This window comes from Elaeis guineensis, chromosome 1 (assembly GCF_000442705.2).
Source record: "Elaeis guineensis isolate ETL-2024a chromosome 1, EG11, whole genome shotgun sequence".
Classification (NCBI taxonomy): Eukaryota; Viridiplantae; Streptophyta; class Magnoliopsida; order Arecales; family Arecaceae; genus Elaeis; species Elaeis guineensis.
The window spans coordinates 152,599,832-152,618,519 of NC_025993.2; the positions used below are offsets into that span (position 1 = coordinate 152,599,832).

Here is an 18,688-nt window from a genome sequence, read left to right on the forward strand (position 1 = left end):
GGTTTGCCTGCTTTTCATGTTTCTCGTGTGCCCAAGCTTCCGAGTGATTAATCCATTTGTTCGAGTATTTAAAGGCAGATAGCTACGGTGCCAAGGGCATGAATGATCTCCTATTAGGTATTACATACGTATTGAGTAGTTCAAAGCCCTGGTATGTTTGGTGTGAGGACAAGCCAACTGAAACTAGGAATGCAAGAGGTTTTCAGTTTCGTGGCTGCTTTCGATTTCCTACCCTTGGTGGGTCGTGTGTCAGGGAGCATAGGAGCCTGTTCAATAGGGCAGCAGCATAGGAGCCTGTAAAGCATTGAAGGGTTTCTAGAGTTGGTAGTTTAGAGCTATAACTGGCTTGTTTGCAATACCGTAGCCTGCTTGCTAATGCTAGGCTTTGACTGTTTAGTGTTACTATAGCCCTTATATTAGGTTCGATTGATCGCTTGTCAAAAAAAAAGGCCTGGTCTTTACGTGCAGGAGTCTCACTAACTTCTTTTAACATTGCTCTGTGTTCTGTTGGTGTGGGATTTTTCTAAATTTTATGCGGAACTAGATTTAGCTGGGGTTCTGCATTTTCTTAAGTTAGTGGATGCCGATTTTGTTAATGATCTAATGGGTGATATAAAATTCTGAAAGACTTTTCTAGTTGAACTTAAATTGATTCTTACAAATGACTAGTCCGAACACCTATAGTGAACTAAAATTTGAAAACAAAAGAAAGGATCCTTTTTGAGAAAATGAAGATGTATGCAGTATACCAAAAAACCCCTCCGCCCGCCTGCAAATCACGTGCTCCCCGTTGTTCGATCCTCCCCTCCATCGTAACTCCAAAGATCGAGCGAGCGTGGATGGGAACAGTGTCGTCGAAGCGCTACTGCCTCCTCCTCCCCTCCCCATTCTTCCCCCGAGGACGAGAGCCCGATTCCCCGCTTCCTCCCTCCTTTCTTCTCTCCTCCTCCTCCTCCCGAGCCCCTCTGCTTCTCCTCTTCCGGCCGCGGGTCTCCGGGAAGGTGGGCATGCACGTGTGCGGCGTCACTGCCTCCGACCTCAGCCATATGGGCCACGCGCGGTACTACGTCACCTTCGACGTCTTCTACCCGTAAGTTCTGAAGCAATTTGGTGATTTTAGTGTTAAAATCTTTTAAGGCCCATCCCTCTGATTTAAAAGAGTTTTTGTTCCTCTGAGTTGTTTGGTATTCATGAACTGCTAGGGAAGTGGTTGGAGTTGTCTTTTTATGGTTGGATGATTTATATTGTAGTTTTGTATTTGGTTCTCTTTTGATTTTTTTTTTTCCTTTGGTGAGAAATTGAATGTTGGATTGGGTATTGATAAAGATGGAATCTTGCTACTGGTTGGATGGAATGTGATATCGTTTATTTGTGTAACCTGAAACATGATCACCGAGCTTTTTTTTAATCATTAGGAGAAGATTTCTGCATCCTACCTCACCGTTAATTTCTATCAAGTTGCATTTTTCATTATCCTGGCCCTGTCAAATTCTTTTGCTTCCACTGAACTATCCGAAATTCCTAACTTTAAATGGAAAGCCAAGCTGCCCTTTTGTAAGGCCAACTTGGGGTAGAAAGAAAAAAGGTGTACTTCAGCAGTTTGTGTGGAATTATTATTTACATGTACAAAAGAGTCGTGAGTCGAGGAAAGATAATATGCAGTCATGTTGGGCATTCCGAGAATTGAAGGCCAGCCTTATATAACTTTATGTTGTTGTGAATAATACAATGCTAATGCAGAGAAGTCACCCTGGTGCAAATTTTTGGCAAATTGTGTCATATTTATTTATACGAGAAAGGTGTTTGATGATAAGTTGGAATTTTTTGAAGTAATACTTTGGTGAACAAGTGTTTAACAATTAGTAGAATTAGAATAAGTTATGTTTAAATGCAGCTTTACTGAAAATGGTAATGACTCTGAGGCATAAACGAATTGGTGGCCAGTGGATTGCCAAAATGATAATTTATATTATGTTGGATAATTAATAAGAAAAATTAGCCAACTTGCCAAGTGAATGATTACATGTAGAATGAAATTAGTTATCGTCGGTGCCGATTTCTTGCCCGAGATGATTTTGGGTGATGCAAGCCCGAATCCCTTAATAACTCAAAAGTTTGACTTTAATAACTCAAAAGTTTGGAATGATTATACACTACAAAGACTTGACAAGAATGGAAACAAGGTTCTGAATATGTATTTTCCATGATATCTGTCTGTAGTTGTGGTGCAAAATTTGTGTCTGTACATGTTATTATATATTATTATTTTTTTAAGTAATGTTACTGTTTAGTTTATCTTGAGGTCATATTGCTGATTTTGATTCCTCTGTTCTTCCACTATATCATACTACATCGTGATTTGTTCGATGCTGAAAAAAGAACATAATATTTATACTCATGTATTTGCATATAACAGAGTCAAGCATCAAACTGCTTCAGTTATTTGTTCTTATGCTGTGCTCTAGATTTTATATACCTGATTTTATGGGCACATGCCTATTTTTTGCTAGTCGATCCATGTTGTTTGAAATGATTGGTAATCATTATTTTATCTCGATTAATTTGGCAGATATTTGTAGTACTTGAAACATGAAGTCTGTTATGGGCGGGGAACTTCACTGATGTTGATGATGAGGTGACTGCTCTAGTCTTTAGTTGATGTACACACCTGTTCTTCTATTCGATCAACTCATCCAATTTGTCAACTAAATACATCACTCAGTATCAGAAGAAGTTAGAATTTTCTTATATATGCTTAATCGAACTGGCTTGTAGTCCATGCTTATAATTTAATAAAGCACTTGTCATGCGAGTAACAAGCAACTAATAAGCACTTTACAACTCTCTTTGTTGAACTTACCAGTGACTTGATGTCAATATCTTCTCTAGAGATGCCTTTAGGACTTGCTAGATTTTTTAGCTGTCGAGAGTCCTTTGGACCTTCTGGATGGTCCACGGAGACAAAAAAAACTAAGTATATGCTAAAGTAGAACTAAAGGAAGTTGGGGATAGAGAAGAGATGACGCTCCATATTGTTTTGCTTAACATAATAGTAATTTCATTTTTTCAAATGTTCATATTTGAGGTAATTTGATATAGGTGTGGATGAACTTTGTTGTCTGCAGGTCTGAGGCATAGGCCTCATCAATGAGTCAATGTAAGAACAAGAAAGAATATGCAAGAAAAATAGAATGATATGGATAAATGGATGGAATGATTTGTTCCATATGTCTTCTTTTCTATTTCTTGGTTTCTTATGTTACTATCAGTAACCTTTTCTTTTGGCTTATTGACACTTAGCCTTATACCAATAAAAATAGCTTTTATTGCATGGTCACAGACTGTTGAGATTTGGAGGACATTTTTGCGAGCTACCAAGCATACTAATTTGTGAAACTAAATGCAGTTTCATAGAAAAAGTTACCGGATCATTAGTCTAGACTAAAAGGATTTGGTATCTGGTAGTAGAAATGAAATTTCACGAAGCCCTGCAAATCATGGGATTAGAAATTTCTATTTCACAGAATTTTCTAAGTTCATGACTGTTACCTTCGTCATCTTATAATTTTCCATTTTTAAATATTCTTCTTTTAGCAACCAAACATCTAAGTAAAAGAAAATCTCAGTTTTTAAAATCTCAAATTCATGATTTCGATATAAGATGCCCAAATGCAGCTTAAGATGAGTTACCTTATTATAGAAGTTGTCTCCATGCATCAAGGGAAGTGATAAACAGTTGTAACAGAAATGCTAATGGATATTTATGGAGAAAGGAAACCATAACATATATTTGGAAGTGCCAGATGATAGAATTCCTGTTCAAAAGAGAAGAAGATGTACAGGAATGATAAAATGTACTGGCCGAAAGTCTCACCACAAGAATATGCTACAAACCAAAAATGCTTATAATGATCAAAGGCATTGCCAAGCTATTGGAAAAGAGAAAATGCAATGGCCGAAAGTCTCACCGCATAGAATATGCTACTATCTACAAATATTTATAATGAGCAAAGGCATCAACAAGCTCCAGAAAGGAGAAAATGCGAGCTTCTTTAAAACATTTACTGAGAAGGTGATTTGGAATAAGCTGGTACTAGATGCCAAAGTCTTGGGTCATAATGTAAGAAACACACTTAATCTTGAGGGTGGTGTTCTTCTTTTTTTTTTTTTTTCTTTTTAAGATAATCTATTGATACAGTATGCCATACACGATGTGTATTGTTCGATGGCCGTCCATCTTCATAGTATTCTGAGGTGGGATGGAGGATCCTAATTGATGCCTCCATGCCACGTGCCAAACTGATCAGTGTCATTCGTGCAGGAAATGGACAGTAACCGAAGTTTTATAACCGCCGTGCTTCCTCGGATCCTTCACGCCTAGGATTTGTCCACAATCACATCACGTAAAGGCCCGACTTCCAAACTTTAGCAGAGCGTTGGCCCTCAGATTTTTTGAATTTGAAAATGCCGAGTAACACGGATATCTGGATCAGCTGGCATGGCACTTTATATCCGACTTCGTACAGTATACTACTACTAAATGCCAAGTGGTTTTCGATTGTGCTCTAATAATGAGAATGATATATCATCTTTATAGCTTTTGTGGGTCTGTATTACCGTAATACTACTTTAGAACAGAGAGGAGATCTGGATGAGAAAGTGTGAGGAAATTTCTGCGTCACCCTATCACTGCTTCGGATTCTCCCCTGCATTGCGACATCACCGTGTTAGACAGCCAATCGCTATTTATTCCACGATTTCAAGCGGTCAAACGAGTGTAACCTCCTCCCACGAAGCAAGCTCTCTCTCTCTCTCTCCCTCCCTACCTCTATGAGGCAAGTACTCAGTATTCGATTTTATTCTGCTCCAACAAACATGTCTCCTCTCTGTCCATTCACAGGCGGAAAACTAAGCTCTCATACTCAAGTCTTGTGAGCCGAATACCTTTGGGTAAAGTTGAGGCTGTCCATCAGCTCTCTCGGTCCTCGTAGTTCTTTCAGTAAGTCTTCTCCCATGTTCGTTTTGGGTGGTGAAAATATTTCTCTGAGCTCGCTTTCTTTTATGCTTTCTGCACGAGGATAGATAATCGAGGCCTTCAAAGTTTGCGTTTCTATCCAAAGAATAAAGAATATCTTACATGCTTTTTGGTGATCTGAGCTTTTTGGAGGATAATAAATACAAAAAATGGAGAGAGTCTTGGAAGATGAGATCTTCTCAATGAATAAAATGAGAAGAGAGGATTCAGGGATTCGGTCTTGCAAGATCAATTCAGTCGAAGGGGTCTCTCAGGGAAACAAGTATAAACAGAGAACTGGAAAAGAAGCAAGTAAAGAGAAGGGGACGTCAAATATAGGGAAGAGTGAAAGAAACTGGGAGGGTGTTCCGAGAACCAAGGCTATGGTTCCATATAAGAAGATTAACAGGGGAGGGATTGGTGGTGGTAATCGTAAGATCAAGGCGCAGCATGACTTGTTCAAACAAATCCAATATAAACTGCAATCACTTGAAGAAGATATACAGCATCTGAAGAAGATCCTTTTGCAGCACGTGGAGGAGAGAGATGTTCTGATAAGCAAGGTAGTTCAGCAATTCCACATGATAACAGAACGTTTAGGTAGTCTGAATCCTGATGGTATTTCTCTCATGGATCATTCACTTGCCATTCATCACAAGGTATGCTCCATGAGAACCTTTGATACATTATTTTCATGAATCCATTTATCACATTTACTCTATCAAATTATGCTCTCTCTTTGCAGCTTTTGTGTCGAGATTGTTTGCTGTACCAAGTAGTTTGGTATGAATGAGATGCTGTATCTTATAAACAATGCATGGATATGTACTAATGTTGTTCTTCTTCCCTTTATGCAGTCCCATTTTGTAATTAACTTCACTTTTATCTAAATATTTAGATGGCTTAATCAACTAATATAATATTGTTAAGATTTGATGCCTCGAGATTTGATCCATATTGAACCCACAACGAGGTTCGCAACGAAAAATGGAGTCCAACGAGACCAAGATCACCCTAAATAGAGTCCGGACGGAGAAGATACACGCGAGAGAAGTCGGCACAGAATCTGGAGCTGTGGAGGACCGGCGGCGACCGGTGGCGGACCGGCGGAGCGACGGCGGCACGGCCCAGGAGCGGTAGCGCACGGCCCCCGGCCCAGGCACATGGGGCGTGTAGGCCGGCCCAGGCTCGGGTGCACGGGGAGCGGCTCAGGCCCAGGCGCGTGGGCCTTGGCCAAGGCCCACGCGCTCCCTGGGAGCCCGTTTGCCCGATCCACCGTGGATCGGGTGGTGTACCGGGAGGTTTATGGACTACGTGGGTGTTTCCCATATATTTTTCGTGATCCACGGTACTATTCTGTAGACTGATCGCGATCAGACGGCTCTGGTAGCTTACGGTCATGATCCAATGGCTTGAAAGGTTTTTTGGGCTTGATTTGGGCCTGATTAGGAGTCCTAAGGGTCTAACTAGGTTTAAGGCCTTTAAAAGGCCCGGATGCTCAACAGAGAAGGGGGTGGTAGTCTGGTGACTTGGTGCGTTGATCAGAGAAGAGTGCAGGAAAATCGAGAGCCCATGCGAAAAGAGAGAGACCCGTGATGTTGAGGAAAGAAGGAGCAGGGAGGCTCTTGGACAGCGGTCGCTTCAGGGGTTTAGGAGGTCTTCCTAAAGAAAGAGCTTTTGCAAAAAAAACTTTCTGTGAGAGAGAAATTGGATGTATGAAGGTTGAGGATGAGATCTTCTCTTGTAATATTTTTTTTTTCATAATGAAGTTTGCATGCCTCGTGGAGGCGAGTCATTTTTTGACTGATCCACGTATTTGATTATTTTTTATTTTATTTTTTTCTTTCTTCCTGCTGCATCGCGCGGTATCAAAAAGATCTTGGGAGGTGATATCCTGGTCAGACATCCACCCAACAAGTAGTATCAGAGCCAGGTTGTACAAAGACGCAGATTGCAACGATGGTAAGCAAGACTGAAGGTGGAGAAGACATGATCAATTAAGATGGAGATTAATAAGTTTGATGGAAAGAGCAATTTCTCTTTGTGGCAGGCAAGGGTAAAGGACGTGCTCATCCAACAAGGATTGATTGATGCTCTCTTGTGCGAGGAGAAGCCGACCATCATGGAGGTGCGAGATTGAAAACGGCTACAGATGCAGACGGTGAGTACCATCCACATGTATCTAACGGATGAGGTGGTGATATATGTGCTTAGTGAGATTTTTCCGACGGTGCTGTGGTCAAAACTCGAGGAGTTGTATATGGCGAAATTTTTTACCAACACTCTTTTCCTCTAGAGGCAATTTTATTAGCTGCGGATGGTTGAGGGACAGAGCATGCAGGAGCATCTAAGTTACTTCCAGAAGATCCTCACCGACCTCCTCAGCATTGGTGAGAAGTTGAGGAGAAGATCAAGATGTTGGTTTTGCTAGCATCGCTTCTCCCTTCATACGAGTCCTTAGTAACTACTCTTCTAGTGGGAAAGAGCACCATCAAGATGGACAAGATCACCGCGGCGATACTTCAGAACGAGGTTCTCAGGAGGGAGAACCCGACTTCGAGCTCGGATGGCGGTAGCTCAACTTTGATGGTTTCTGGAGGAGCAGAAGCGGTAGATGGAGCGACAGGAGATCGTGACGAGGGCGGTCCAAGTCCAGGAGGAACTTAAGCAAGATCAGGTGTTATCGGTGTGACGAGTTGGGACATTTAGCTAGAGATTGCTCTTAACTCAAAAATCGGACGATGACTGCTGTGGCGACAGCCAGTAGCGATTCAAAGAAAGATGTCCTAGAGATATCTGACGAGGTATCTACTTCTTCCCAGCAGTGGATTTTAGATTCTGCATGTACCTATCATGTATGTTGTAGAGAGGAGCAGTTTGACTCTTTGGAGAACAGTGAGGGTACCGTTTATCTGTCGGATGGATCGAGCTGTGCGATCAGAGACATCGAGACAGTCAGTTGGAGGACACATGATAGTGCAGTGAGAAGATTGGGGGAGGTCCAATACATATCCGATTTCAGATGGAATCTTATCTCACTGAGTAGACGGATTCGAGAAGTTATAGGATGGTAGCTGATGGAGGAATCCTGAAGGTGTTACGCGGTGATAGAATTGTTCTGGAGGAGAAGAAGGGGAGGGAAGGACATTACTATCTGACGGAGAGCCCAGTGCGAGGTGGAGCTTCAGGAGCCAGGAGGAGCCCAAAGTGAGGTGGAGCTCCAGGTAGAGGTGGATCGGGCACGAGACAGGAGACTCGAGAAGACGAGAAGCGATGTCACAAGGTGAGATTCCTATTATCGCAGGATGATGCCCCGAGCAGATCTCAGATCAGAAGAAGCACAGCATTCGACGGAGATGGGATCGAGCGGCTTGGCTCGACTCCCATGTTTGCCCATCCATGATCAGCAGGCGATTGTCCTAAGGCATAGGGGCGAGGAGATCCAGAAGCTCTCGAAGTTAGGAGGAGGTCGAATATCGAGTCGAGGTGGAGATTGTTAGAATTTGACATCTCGAGATTTGATCCATATTGAGCCCACAGTGAGGTCTGCGATGAAAAATGGAATCCAACGAGATCAAGATCACCCCAAACGGAGTCCAGACGAAAAAGATACGCGCGAGAGAAGTCGGTACGAAATCCGGAGTGGTGGAGGACCGCTGGCAGCCGGCGATGGACCGGTGGAGCAGCGATGGCATGGCAGTGCACGGGCCGACCCAGGCCCACGCACTCCCTGGGAGCCTGTTTGCCTGGTCCACCATAGATCGGACGGTGCACCGAGAGGTCTGTAGACCATATAGGTGTTTTCCATGCATTTTTTGCGGTCTACGGCACTATTTTGTGGACCGATCATGATTGGACAGTTCTGGTAGCTTGCAGTCATGATCCAACAGCTTGGGAGGTTTTCTAGGCTTAATTTGGACCTAATTAGGAGTCCTAATAAGGGTCTAACTAGGTTTAAGGCCTTTAAAAGGCCCTGATGCTCAACAGAGAAGGGGGTGGTGGTCTGATGACTTGGTGCAGCGCTGATCATAGAAGAGCGCAGGAAAATCGAGAGCCCACGCCAAGAGAGAGAGACCCATGACGCTGAGGGAAGAAGGAGCAGGGAGGCTCCTGGACAGCGGACAGTGGTCGCTTCAGGAGTTTAGAGGATCTTCCTAGAGAGAGAGTTTTTGCAAGGAGAACTTTCTGTAAGAGAGAAATTGGATGTACGAGGGTTGAGGGTGAGTTCTCCTCTTGTAATATTTTTTTCATAGTGAAGTTTGCATGCCCCGTGGAAGCAAGTTCTTTTTTGGCTGATCTACATATTTGATTATTTTCTGTTTTATTTCTTCTTTCTTCTTGCTGCATCGTGCGGTATCGAAAAGATCTTGAGAGGTGGTGTCCTGACTAAACATTCACCCAATAAATGTGATAACTATATAGTTCATTAGATTGCTGTCGTGGAAGTTGACATTGATATTCTTTCAGTTATGCTATCAATCAGTAAATGCATAATTTGCTTGGCTTTTTGTTCAATGGCCAGCAAATATTTACCTAAACAAACTAAGGTTTTAACATAGAGTGGAGCAGTTAATCAGAGACTCATTGATGTATGAGCCCTTTATATTTGTGGCTGATTCTTTGGTACCCATCATAACCTCAATATGTTCGTGATGGATCATAGGAACTCTGAATGTCTGATTGATACTGCTTGGTGGAAGTGAATTTATGAACAAGTTGGCAATCATTTTAAAATATGGTAAATTATGAAAGAAAGCAGAGATTGGAATTATGGCAAAAATGAAGTACAATAGCCTTTTTAACCAAAAAAAGAAAGCACAATAGGCCTATTTTGTATGCCCACTTGCAGATATATCTTTGATGCTAGACGTCCAGAAATCACTTGAGTCTTGACATGAAATAGTGTAGGTCATGAAATCAATAGTCTGAACTGATGAATGTGCATGCAAATACTATAAGCTGTTGCCAACCTGCTGTGATTGTTGTCGACAATGATTCAAAAAGCAGGTATCTATGCTATGATTATAGGGTTCTTTAGGTGGGTTGGTACATGAGTGAACTAATGGTGCTGCTGAGATATTAATGATTGCACAGAGGAGCTGCTAGGTGCTAGAGGAAAGAGCAGTACAAAGTGCTTGCAATGCGGTCCATGTTGGGAAAGGGGAGATTGCTCTCCAAAAAAGTACTGATAATAGGTTAACTTATGAAGAGGCTAATGTCGACAGTATGGAGCTTAACATAGCTCATATGCTTCTAAAGTCTGCCTGATCAGTAAAGTTACATTTGAGGTCCTAGAACTAATGCCAAAATTTTTCTGGAGATGTTGGTTCAAGGATGAAACTTGGTGACATCCATTTCTTATTGATATGCAGACAGTCAATGTTGTGGATAGAGTGATATCTTAGATACTCGGCAGGTTATGAGGAATAGATTCTTCGTAGGTTATGTGTGTTATCATATGGAAAAAGAGGGGGATGGCCAAGAATAATCTCTTTTATAGGGTGGATATGTAAATTGTTTATCTAAAAGACTCTTAAAGAATGGATCTCCACCTATGTGCTAGTGGGTCGGTCTTAAAGGAAAACGGTTTAAACTGGCTTCCTTAAAAGATAAAGAACAAGAAAAAGACCAGCTCCTTTTTTGTATCGACAGAGATACGCATCAAAATATTACCCTGCCATGGAGAATTCTAGGAAAAGAAAAGAGCCTACGTGAGACTAGGGAAAGAAAAGATACAACAGCTAAGAAATTCATTTTTTGCTTTTGCATCTTCTTCTTTCTTCTTTTTCTTTCCTCATAGACCTTTAATTCTTTTTCTTCTGCATCATTTTTTTTTTTTTTGAGAGATGTGTGTGAATAATAAAAGAATAAAGTTGTCAATATTTATCATGAAAAGCACAGTCATGTCAAGGATTAATTGCTAGCGCAAGTGTTACTAGGTATCGCAAAGAATATGTACATAGTATGCTTTTCTTAGCTGCTAGTACTTAAAATAGCGAATAGACATGAAAGAAGATAATTCAGAAACAAATTGCTCTCTTGGTGCCATCCATAATTAAGCTTCAATCCCTCAAGAAGCAAGAAAATTGTACAATATTGCATAATAGTTACTGAATTAAATGCATTGTTTCAACCTGCTTCATGGAGACACTGTTTGCATATGCAGCTTGGAAGCAAAAATATTGGCTTGGCAGAAGTACTGCACCAAGAGTTAACTCCACCTGTTGTCACTAGAGATATGAAGGTCAACTTGAACACGTTCCAGGTCCTAGCCTGAAGTTTTGAAGACACTTGCATGTTAGTCAGAAGTACAACTGCAGTCATAACTTTAGTGGTGTACATGGGGTTGTCTGTTTATCCAAAGATCAAAGGTTTTGCAGTATAAGGTAGAATAGATGCTTATAAATTTTCCCCACTTATGGACAAAATTTCAATATATGATTTGGTTTACTTATTCTGTACTTGTTTTCTACAACCTACTTTATATTTTCACATATCTAAAATCTCCTAGAGTAATTTAGTATTGCATATATTGCTGCAATTTACTCGTAATGAAGATATTTGTAACAACTAGAGCCTGACTTGATCTCTTTGGGACTCCGTCATAATGGTTACACCTTCAAGATTATGTCATTTTTCTATGGTGCTTGCTCACCATTCTTTTATTCTTCCTGTGAGCTAGAGACTGGGACCTCTTACGTTTTGAAGACTTCCCCAACTAATTTAGTTGGTATTATGTAATGATAAGCCAGTTCTCCCAAAGATAAGAAATAAAACACAAATCAGAATATTGACTCATCCAATCTAACCATCAACAGATGGACATCAGTTACTTCAAACAATGTCCTAAGCAAACTTCTACCAAACCCACTCTTTAAATTGAGTAATTATCTGCAATTAAAATAATTCTTAAGTTCTGCATAATTTCGATTAATTCTATATTTCCTCAATTTAAAAATAAAAAAAAAATTCACTATGTCAGATTTTTGAGTTAAAATATACGTGACAAAAATGCTAAATAAAGAGTAACGCTAACAAAGTTAATTTAGTCTGATGGGTACTGCATGTATAGAAATGTTATGCCTTGAACTACATACGAATTTCAACTAAGAATTCTTTATTATTTTTTGATTTTAATTAATATAATTCGTTTCAGTAGATCTTGGTCATTTAAAGCCTTATGGTTAAGGCGCCTTACATAGAAAGGATGGTCCCTTCTTATATAAGCTCAACCAATATGAGACTAATGATGTCTGATGTTTAGGTGAAAGGAGCCTCATAGTCCATGGAGGGTGAGATCCTTCCTCTAGTACCAATGTTGCAGTCAAGACTCATGGCTCGACACGTGAAGTATTATCCATTTTGGTTCATGATTATCTTTGAGCTTCAGTGGGTCTTAGTCATTTAGAGTCTCACGGTTTTGTTCTTTAAAAGACGCCTCACGTGGGAAGGATGGTTCCTTTCTATATAAGCTAGATTTTTCCTTGACTCCAACCAATGTAGGACCAATGATGCCTTTTCTTCTACACCACAATAAGTATCATTCCTTGTTCACATGGATCAACAATGATTTGGAAATTCCATCTTTTCTCCAATACCATGCATTTTGGTAGGTATATTTCCAACAAGATACGTATCCCATGGAATTGTTTCTAGCACAAGTGAGTATAAGACTCCTCACATGATTGAAAAATATATCTCACAAGCTTATAAAAAACAGAGCATAAATAATGTGAACAAAAATGCATAGCAGCTCATCATAAATGTCTCTTGCAAGGCCACACAAATAAGATAAAATTTTCATCAATATCTGGTTCCATCTATGTTCTAATTTCGATTCTGTTTTAGATATGATGTTCATGTTGCGCATGCTCATCATAAAATCATATAACATTCATGGCATTGGTTACATCAAAATATAATAGCATCGACAATTTTTTCAGGAAGATGCTTCTCATTTTATAGTGAGAAGGAAGGTAATCTCTCTGGGTTTGTCTTGACTAACATGGCTAGAGCAACCGGATTTAGGCTTTGAAACTATATGTAATAGTTGTACGAGTTGGATATATTTCATCTGTGGGTACCTAATAACATCACTTGCACTTGTAATGTTAATCATCTCTTTTTCCATTTTATGAAGAGTTTATGTACTTATGTTGATTCTTGATTCTTATCTAATATACTATTCGCATCCAAAATATTGCAAGAAACTCGTTTGGAATTCTTTTGCGGCATACAAATGTGGGATGGCTAATTCGTTGCCGATATCATCATGACTTATGGGAAAAAAAAAATGATCTTAAATACATTGAGTGGATGTGAGCATTAGCATAGCCATGGTTGCTTCTATCCACTACCAAAATTCCTATCCATTGCGAGATATACGAACCAGGAGGTGGCCTCCGTACCTGACTTAGATTGCTCATTTGCTCTGATACTAAGTCAGTTTCTTGACTGGAATTCATATCTTTCCTTTGGTTATATGAAAGACTTGTTTGGTGCACCGGTAATTAACTTGGGTTAACATGCATGATTGTACGTGCTCGAGTCCTTAAGTACCGATTTTGTGCAAAAATAATCAAAGATAAAAAAAAAAAAAAAACAGAGGTTATGTCTAACCTCATTCTGCCCCCTTCAGAAACTCAGATTGCGAGGATCATAATTGGGTAATGGCCCTTTTTATCGTGGTACAACTATCTAATTCATGGTTAAATATCTACAGTCTAAGCTAAAGAATGTACAGGCTACAGCAGTTTAGGTATATCTTGGCATCTGATAGGTTGGAGGTTTGTAGGTTACCATCTATTTCCTCTTGAATCTAGGACTAAAATCCAGCCGAGTTATGGGTTGTACTCTAGCTTATCGAGTCATATCAAAGGTTACTTAAGCCGTAAGTGGGTCCAAATTTAGTTAATGTTCTTTTAATTGAGAAATTTTAATAAACACGGCATTTGGTCATGCTGCATTTTCGGATTGATCAATCTCCACTCCTGTATGAATTAAAATTCTACTTGACTCATAATCCATGGTGGCACTATGGTATAAAATCTCACGATTTTGTTCTTTAAAAAAATGTCTTAAGAGAGAAAAAAAATTATATCCTATATAAGTCAAAGTACTTTTTGACTCATAATTATGTGGGACTAATAACATCTTTCACTTACACCTCAATATTAATCTTTGTTTGTTGATCAAATGAGTTTGTAGAAACTTGTAATCAAGCAGAGCTTCAGTTATGATGTAATCCAAATCGCAGCAAGAAGTTTATATCTAATTGGTGGCTACTGCCATCATCCTTGTATAATCTAATAAAGAAAGAAAACAGCATTTTCTAGAGATTTCCTTGCTTTGAAGCATTTCTTGCTTTCTACTTGGCAAGCTTGACACGTGTCCTCCAATATTCTGGGAGTCCTAGTCTCATTTAAAACCTGCAACATTTGCGTGGCTGTGGAGGCCTCTCTTGTCGACGGCGTGCATATAGTCCGCGGCTGTTCGTCGCGTGGCTCCTTCCGCTCCTTTCAAAACATGAGAAGGAAAAAAACAAAGAAAACTCCATCAAAAAGCGAAAAAGAAAAAGAAACCTAAGGAAGAAAGAAAGAAGCAGTACCAAAGGCGGGGAGGGCAGTTAAGAAACCGATCGGAAAAAGATCTGGGCCGGATGGCGGCAAATTTCGCACTCCGACCCGACCGTTTCCCCCTCCTCTATTCAAATCCCCAGCGCGCCCTCTCCCGTCGCCCCCACTTCCTTCTCCCCTCCGGTCGGCGACGGTCCAGTTTTAGGGTTTCCTCCTCCGGCGGCCAGAGGAAAGGGGAGGAGGAGAAGAGGGGTGGGGTTCTCACTGGCGTCCAGCGGGATGGGACCCCGCAAGTTGGAAGGGCTATCGAGGAGGAAGGAGAAGGACGACGAGGGGGTGTGGTGTTGGATGGGAGATATGAAGGGTTTGAGTGGAAGTGGCCACCTTGGAGGGATTTGCCGCAGCGGTACAAGCTCATCGGGACGACATCTCTTGCCTTTGTCATCTGCAACATGGACAAGGTATCGTCTCCCATGCAGGATTTTTTTTTTTATTTGTTTGTCGTGTGCTGGTCTGATGTCGAATACTTGATATGGAGGCAGACGAGAAAGATTCGAAAATTTTCTTGTTTTGAGTAGTGATTTTGAGTCTTTAATCTGTTTCTTGATATTATTGCGGGTTAAAGCTGCCAAATATTGTCCATATGGAATTCTATTTGATTTAATTAACGTGACATGTATCAGATACTATGTTAGAATTTTGGATGTTGTTGAAAATAAAAATTTGCAACACATGCGCAAATCAAGAAAATCTTAAGCTTGGACTGTCAGCTGATGTGACACTATTCTGTGGTTAATGAACTTTGTACATATATTTCCTAGCACGGTTTCTGTATTCGACACAGCTACAAACTTAGTGTATGAAGGAAAAGTTTGGCGCTTCCTTAAAACTAAACCATCAGATTATCTTCTAAGTTCTATCATCGACCACAAAGCATCTTGTTCTCTATTGCATCACTGTCCTATTGTGATCAAACTGGTCACAGAGCTTGTATGTGTGCAGGATTAGTCTATTTTAAAGCCATTTCCATGGTTGGTATTGATTTCTGGAAGTTCTCTGGTGTATTGATTTTCACTAGGCAAATTTCGACATTAGAATCTGTTTATTGTACATGCTTTGTTCATGGGATCTTTGTTCTGTATATTTTAAATTGCAGGATATTTCCATTGCTGGGTTTTTCACTGTCTTGTTTCTCTCCTTTTGACAGCTAGGAATTCACCTGACTGCAATGAAACTCCATCCACAGCTCTGTTGCAGTCGAAATTTTCATGTATCAGTTTGACAATTGAATCACATTGGGCCTTGACATATTTCTAGATAAGATTTAAGAATAACAAGATAGGGAATTTTGAATGAGTCTGCAATAGATAGTGAACTGTTAATCCCTATACCTAGTCAACTGGCAAACTTATAGAGAGCTGGAGAATAGGGGAAATTTTTTCTCCGTTGTTCCAAGGCAAAAATGTTATCACAAACAGAGGTTCTTATAAGACCCTATGGGTGATGCAACTGATTAATCTTTTCCTTATGGATTTTGGACTCTCAGATGTAGCAGGTTTTCTGTGAGTACATAACTAGAAATGATGCAAGTCCTTGACACACAGGGAAAAAATTACTTAGCCTTTATTTTAGTTGACTCTTCATTAGACCTGGCACTTAACGGCTTATAAAAAAATCATCATACTTCCCTAGTCACTTTTCCAGACACTTATTTTTCCTTCTCTTTTTCCCTTTCATTTTTTTCTTCGTTCTTTATCAATTATTAGTGATCAGTAATTATTGTGGAGAACCGACTAAATTATTTGAAATTCATTATATCTTCTGATATCATTTTTTTAATAATACAAGTTAAGAAAAAACATATTGTATTGTAAATGTTCATATGTGATATTTTAGAAGTTGAAATTGCCAGTACTCATTTTGTTTTATTTCTTGTATTTTAGATTGGTTAGCTTATCTTATGTGCACTTTGTGCTTCATTAAATTAGGATCCTTGTAGATGGGTACCCAAATTCTATTGCAGTAAATATCTCATTCATGTCATATAACTAACAACCTCTCTCTCTCTCTCTCTCTCTCTCTCTCTCTCGTCTAGGTTAACTTGAGCATTGCCATCATTCCAATGTCACATCAATTTGGGTGGAATTCATCAACAGCTGGGATGGTTCAGTCTTCATTCTTTTGGGGCTACGCCTTGAGTCAATTGCCTGGGGGATGGCTTGCTAAGTTATTTGGTGGAAGGTTGGTTCTAGGCAACAAAGCCATTTCAGCCATGATAAGTAAAATATAGGGTCGGTCATGGTCAAGATTCTTGTTATTATAGAAGATAATAATGGATAATCACCATTAATCAAGTCAAAATTTTCATTGTCTATTGCTATCCTAATCAGTAACAAGTAGATCAGTAGAAAGCAAAAGTTTTAATATGTTGCAGCTTGAAGCGGATATGCTCTTCTTTTGTGAATGCTGCTTCTTTACCAGTTTTATTATAAATGAATTCAATGGTATGCTCCTTCCTTTTCTAAAAATCAAATTAAAATAAATATTAGAAATAATAAATGAGCTTTATACTAGCTATTTTTAATAGCTTTCTTGAATTTCTTTGATGCATGTACCTAGAAAGAATGAGTAAGATGAGAGCTGATATGAGCCCAAAAGTCAATCAGTAAATAGCAACACAAACTAAATTCTACCAATGGAAATGTATGACAATCATTCGAGAGCAAAGCATAACACATTTTATAGCTTAAAAGTATTGCTCTTTAAAATTGCTTCATTAATTTTGAGTCTAAATGAACAAATCAAATTATTAGATTGATAGATGTTCTTTTGCAGCTTATGATTATGCGATATGAATTTGTGGATTTTTTTTTTTTTTGTGTTTAACTTTATTAAATATTTATTTTTTGATTTCTGAAATCTTATTTATATAAAAAGGTAATTTCAATATTTGATTTCCTATTTTCACTAAGGTAGGAAAGTTATTGCATATTGTTTGCCCAGTTTTTGAATCTCTAACCTTTCTCCTCTTGTCTTCTACTTCTCTGTTCAGCTTTCTTCTCATTTACAATTTGTTGGCATGTTTTTTTGTCTATCTTCATTCATATTGTACAATGGTTCTCCTAGTTTCTATGTAACTTACTAATATGTTGTGTACCTATGCTGACGAAACATCTTCTAAATATAGGAAAGTTCTTGAAGTTGGTGTTCTTGCTTGGTCTTTAGCCACAATACTTGTTCCATTTGTAGCAGGATTTATGCCAGGGCTGGTTTTGTCAAGGATTTTGGTACGTTATTGCTTGTCTCATGTCTGTTAACTTTCTGATGTTTTACTTTTGAACTTTTTGCGAACTCGTATATGAATGACTTTGATAATACAATAAGTTTTACATTTTCATCCATATAGTGTTTTCTCCTTTTGCTTAATATTTTCTTGGGATTATATTTTACTCCATGAACATATTTTCCTTAAAGAAACCAATAACATTTCTCAAGTCCCAAGCCTTAATTCCATGTTGTTTTATTTTAAATACTACGATCTACAAAATTATGTGTTTTTTTTTTTTTTTGTTTACTTGATTGTTGTAAACTGTGTCCGAAAAATATTATGGTCTGCATAATTATTTAGAAAAAGCCATTTTATGCTAATCAATCACCATCAAGCCTTTTAACTTTTGATCAACTTAATTGCTTGTTGTCATGCACAATGGTGACCCATAAGGTGCTAACTTATTCTTGATTCTGATCTTTGTTTGTACTGTCACAATCACTATAGATAATGCCGTACACAACTTCATATATTATTGTAAAATTTCTATAACAATACTGAGCAGGTTTTTGTTTTTGCATTGTTCAGGTTGGTGTAGGAGAAGGTGTTTCTCCATCAGCTGCAACTGACTTAATTGCAAGGCAAGATATTAGGACTGCAGCACAGTTCATAAGTAAATTATTTCCATAGGTTGCATGTAAAATCAGTTTCCCTGAATGTATTTTCTCTTCCAACAATTCTTTACTTAGGCAGCTTAATATTTCCTGATTATGACCCAGTACATATCCATGAGTTTTGTTCCCAAAATATGTTAGTCTACTCAAATGTCAA

The 18,688-nt window shown here is 39.1% G+C and overlaps 2 protein-coding genes across 7 annotated transcripts in view; both read left to right on the forward strand.

Annotated features, from left to right (window-relative positions):
- The first annotated feature begins 140 nt into the window (after positions 1–140).
- On the forward strand, positions 141–11,545 carry LOC105039063 (uncharacterized). Of its 2 annotated transcripts, XM_073244141.1 has the most exons (5): positions 141–1,090; positions 2,570–2,635; positions 4,322–4,999; positions 5,083–5,673; positions 11,181–11,545. In XM_073244141.1, exons 4-5 carry the CDS (start codon positions 5,185–5,187, stop codon positions 11,289–11,291), a joined length of 600 nt encoding a protein of 199 aa, XP_073100242.1. In that variant the 5' UTR covers positions 141–1,090; positions 2,570–2,635; positions 4,322–4,999; positions 5,083–5,184; the 3' UTR covers positions 11,292–11,545. The 2 variants fall into 2 exon arrangements, with proteins under 2 accessions (XP_073100242.1, XP_073100240.1); XM_073244139.1 differs by having other exon boundaries at positions 4,322–5,673.
- A 2,978-nt stretch (positions 11,546–14,523) lies between these two features.
- The window catches only part of LOC105039064 (probable anion transporter 6, chloroplastic), a 32,214-nt gene continuing 28,049 nt past the window's right edge, over positions 14,524–18,688 (forward strand). For 2 of the 5 annotated variants that reach the window (XR_012134692.1, XR_012134694.1), the window contains exons 1-4: positions 14,525–15,050; positions 16,685–16,830; positions 17,777–17,876; positions 18,446–18,498. Coding sequence is in view for 1 of the 5 variants with exons in the window: in XM_073244144.1 (XP_073100245.1) it covers positions 14,673–15,050; positions 16,685–16,830; positions 17,777–17,876; positions 18,446–18,498 (677 nt within the window). In the remaining 4 variants the exon portion in view is untranslated. Of the gene's footprint in view, positions 15,051–16,684; positions 16,831–17,776; positions 17,877–18,445; positions 18,499–18,688 lie in introns of all 5 variants that reach the window. The other 3 variants (XR_012134693.1, XM_073244144.1, XR_012134691.1) reach the window with 3 other exon arrangements.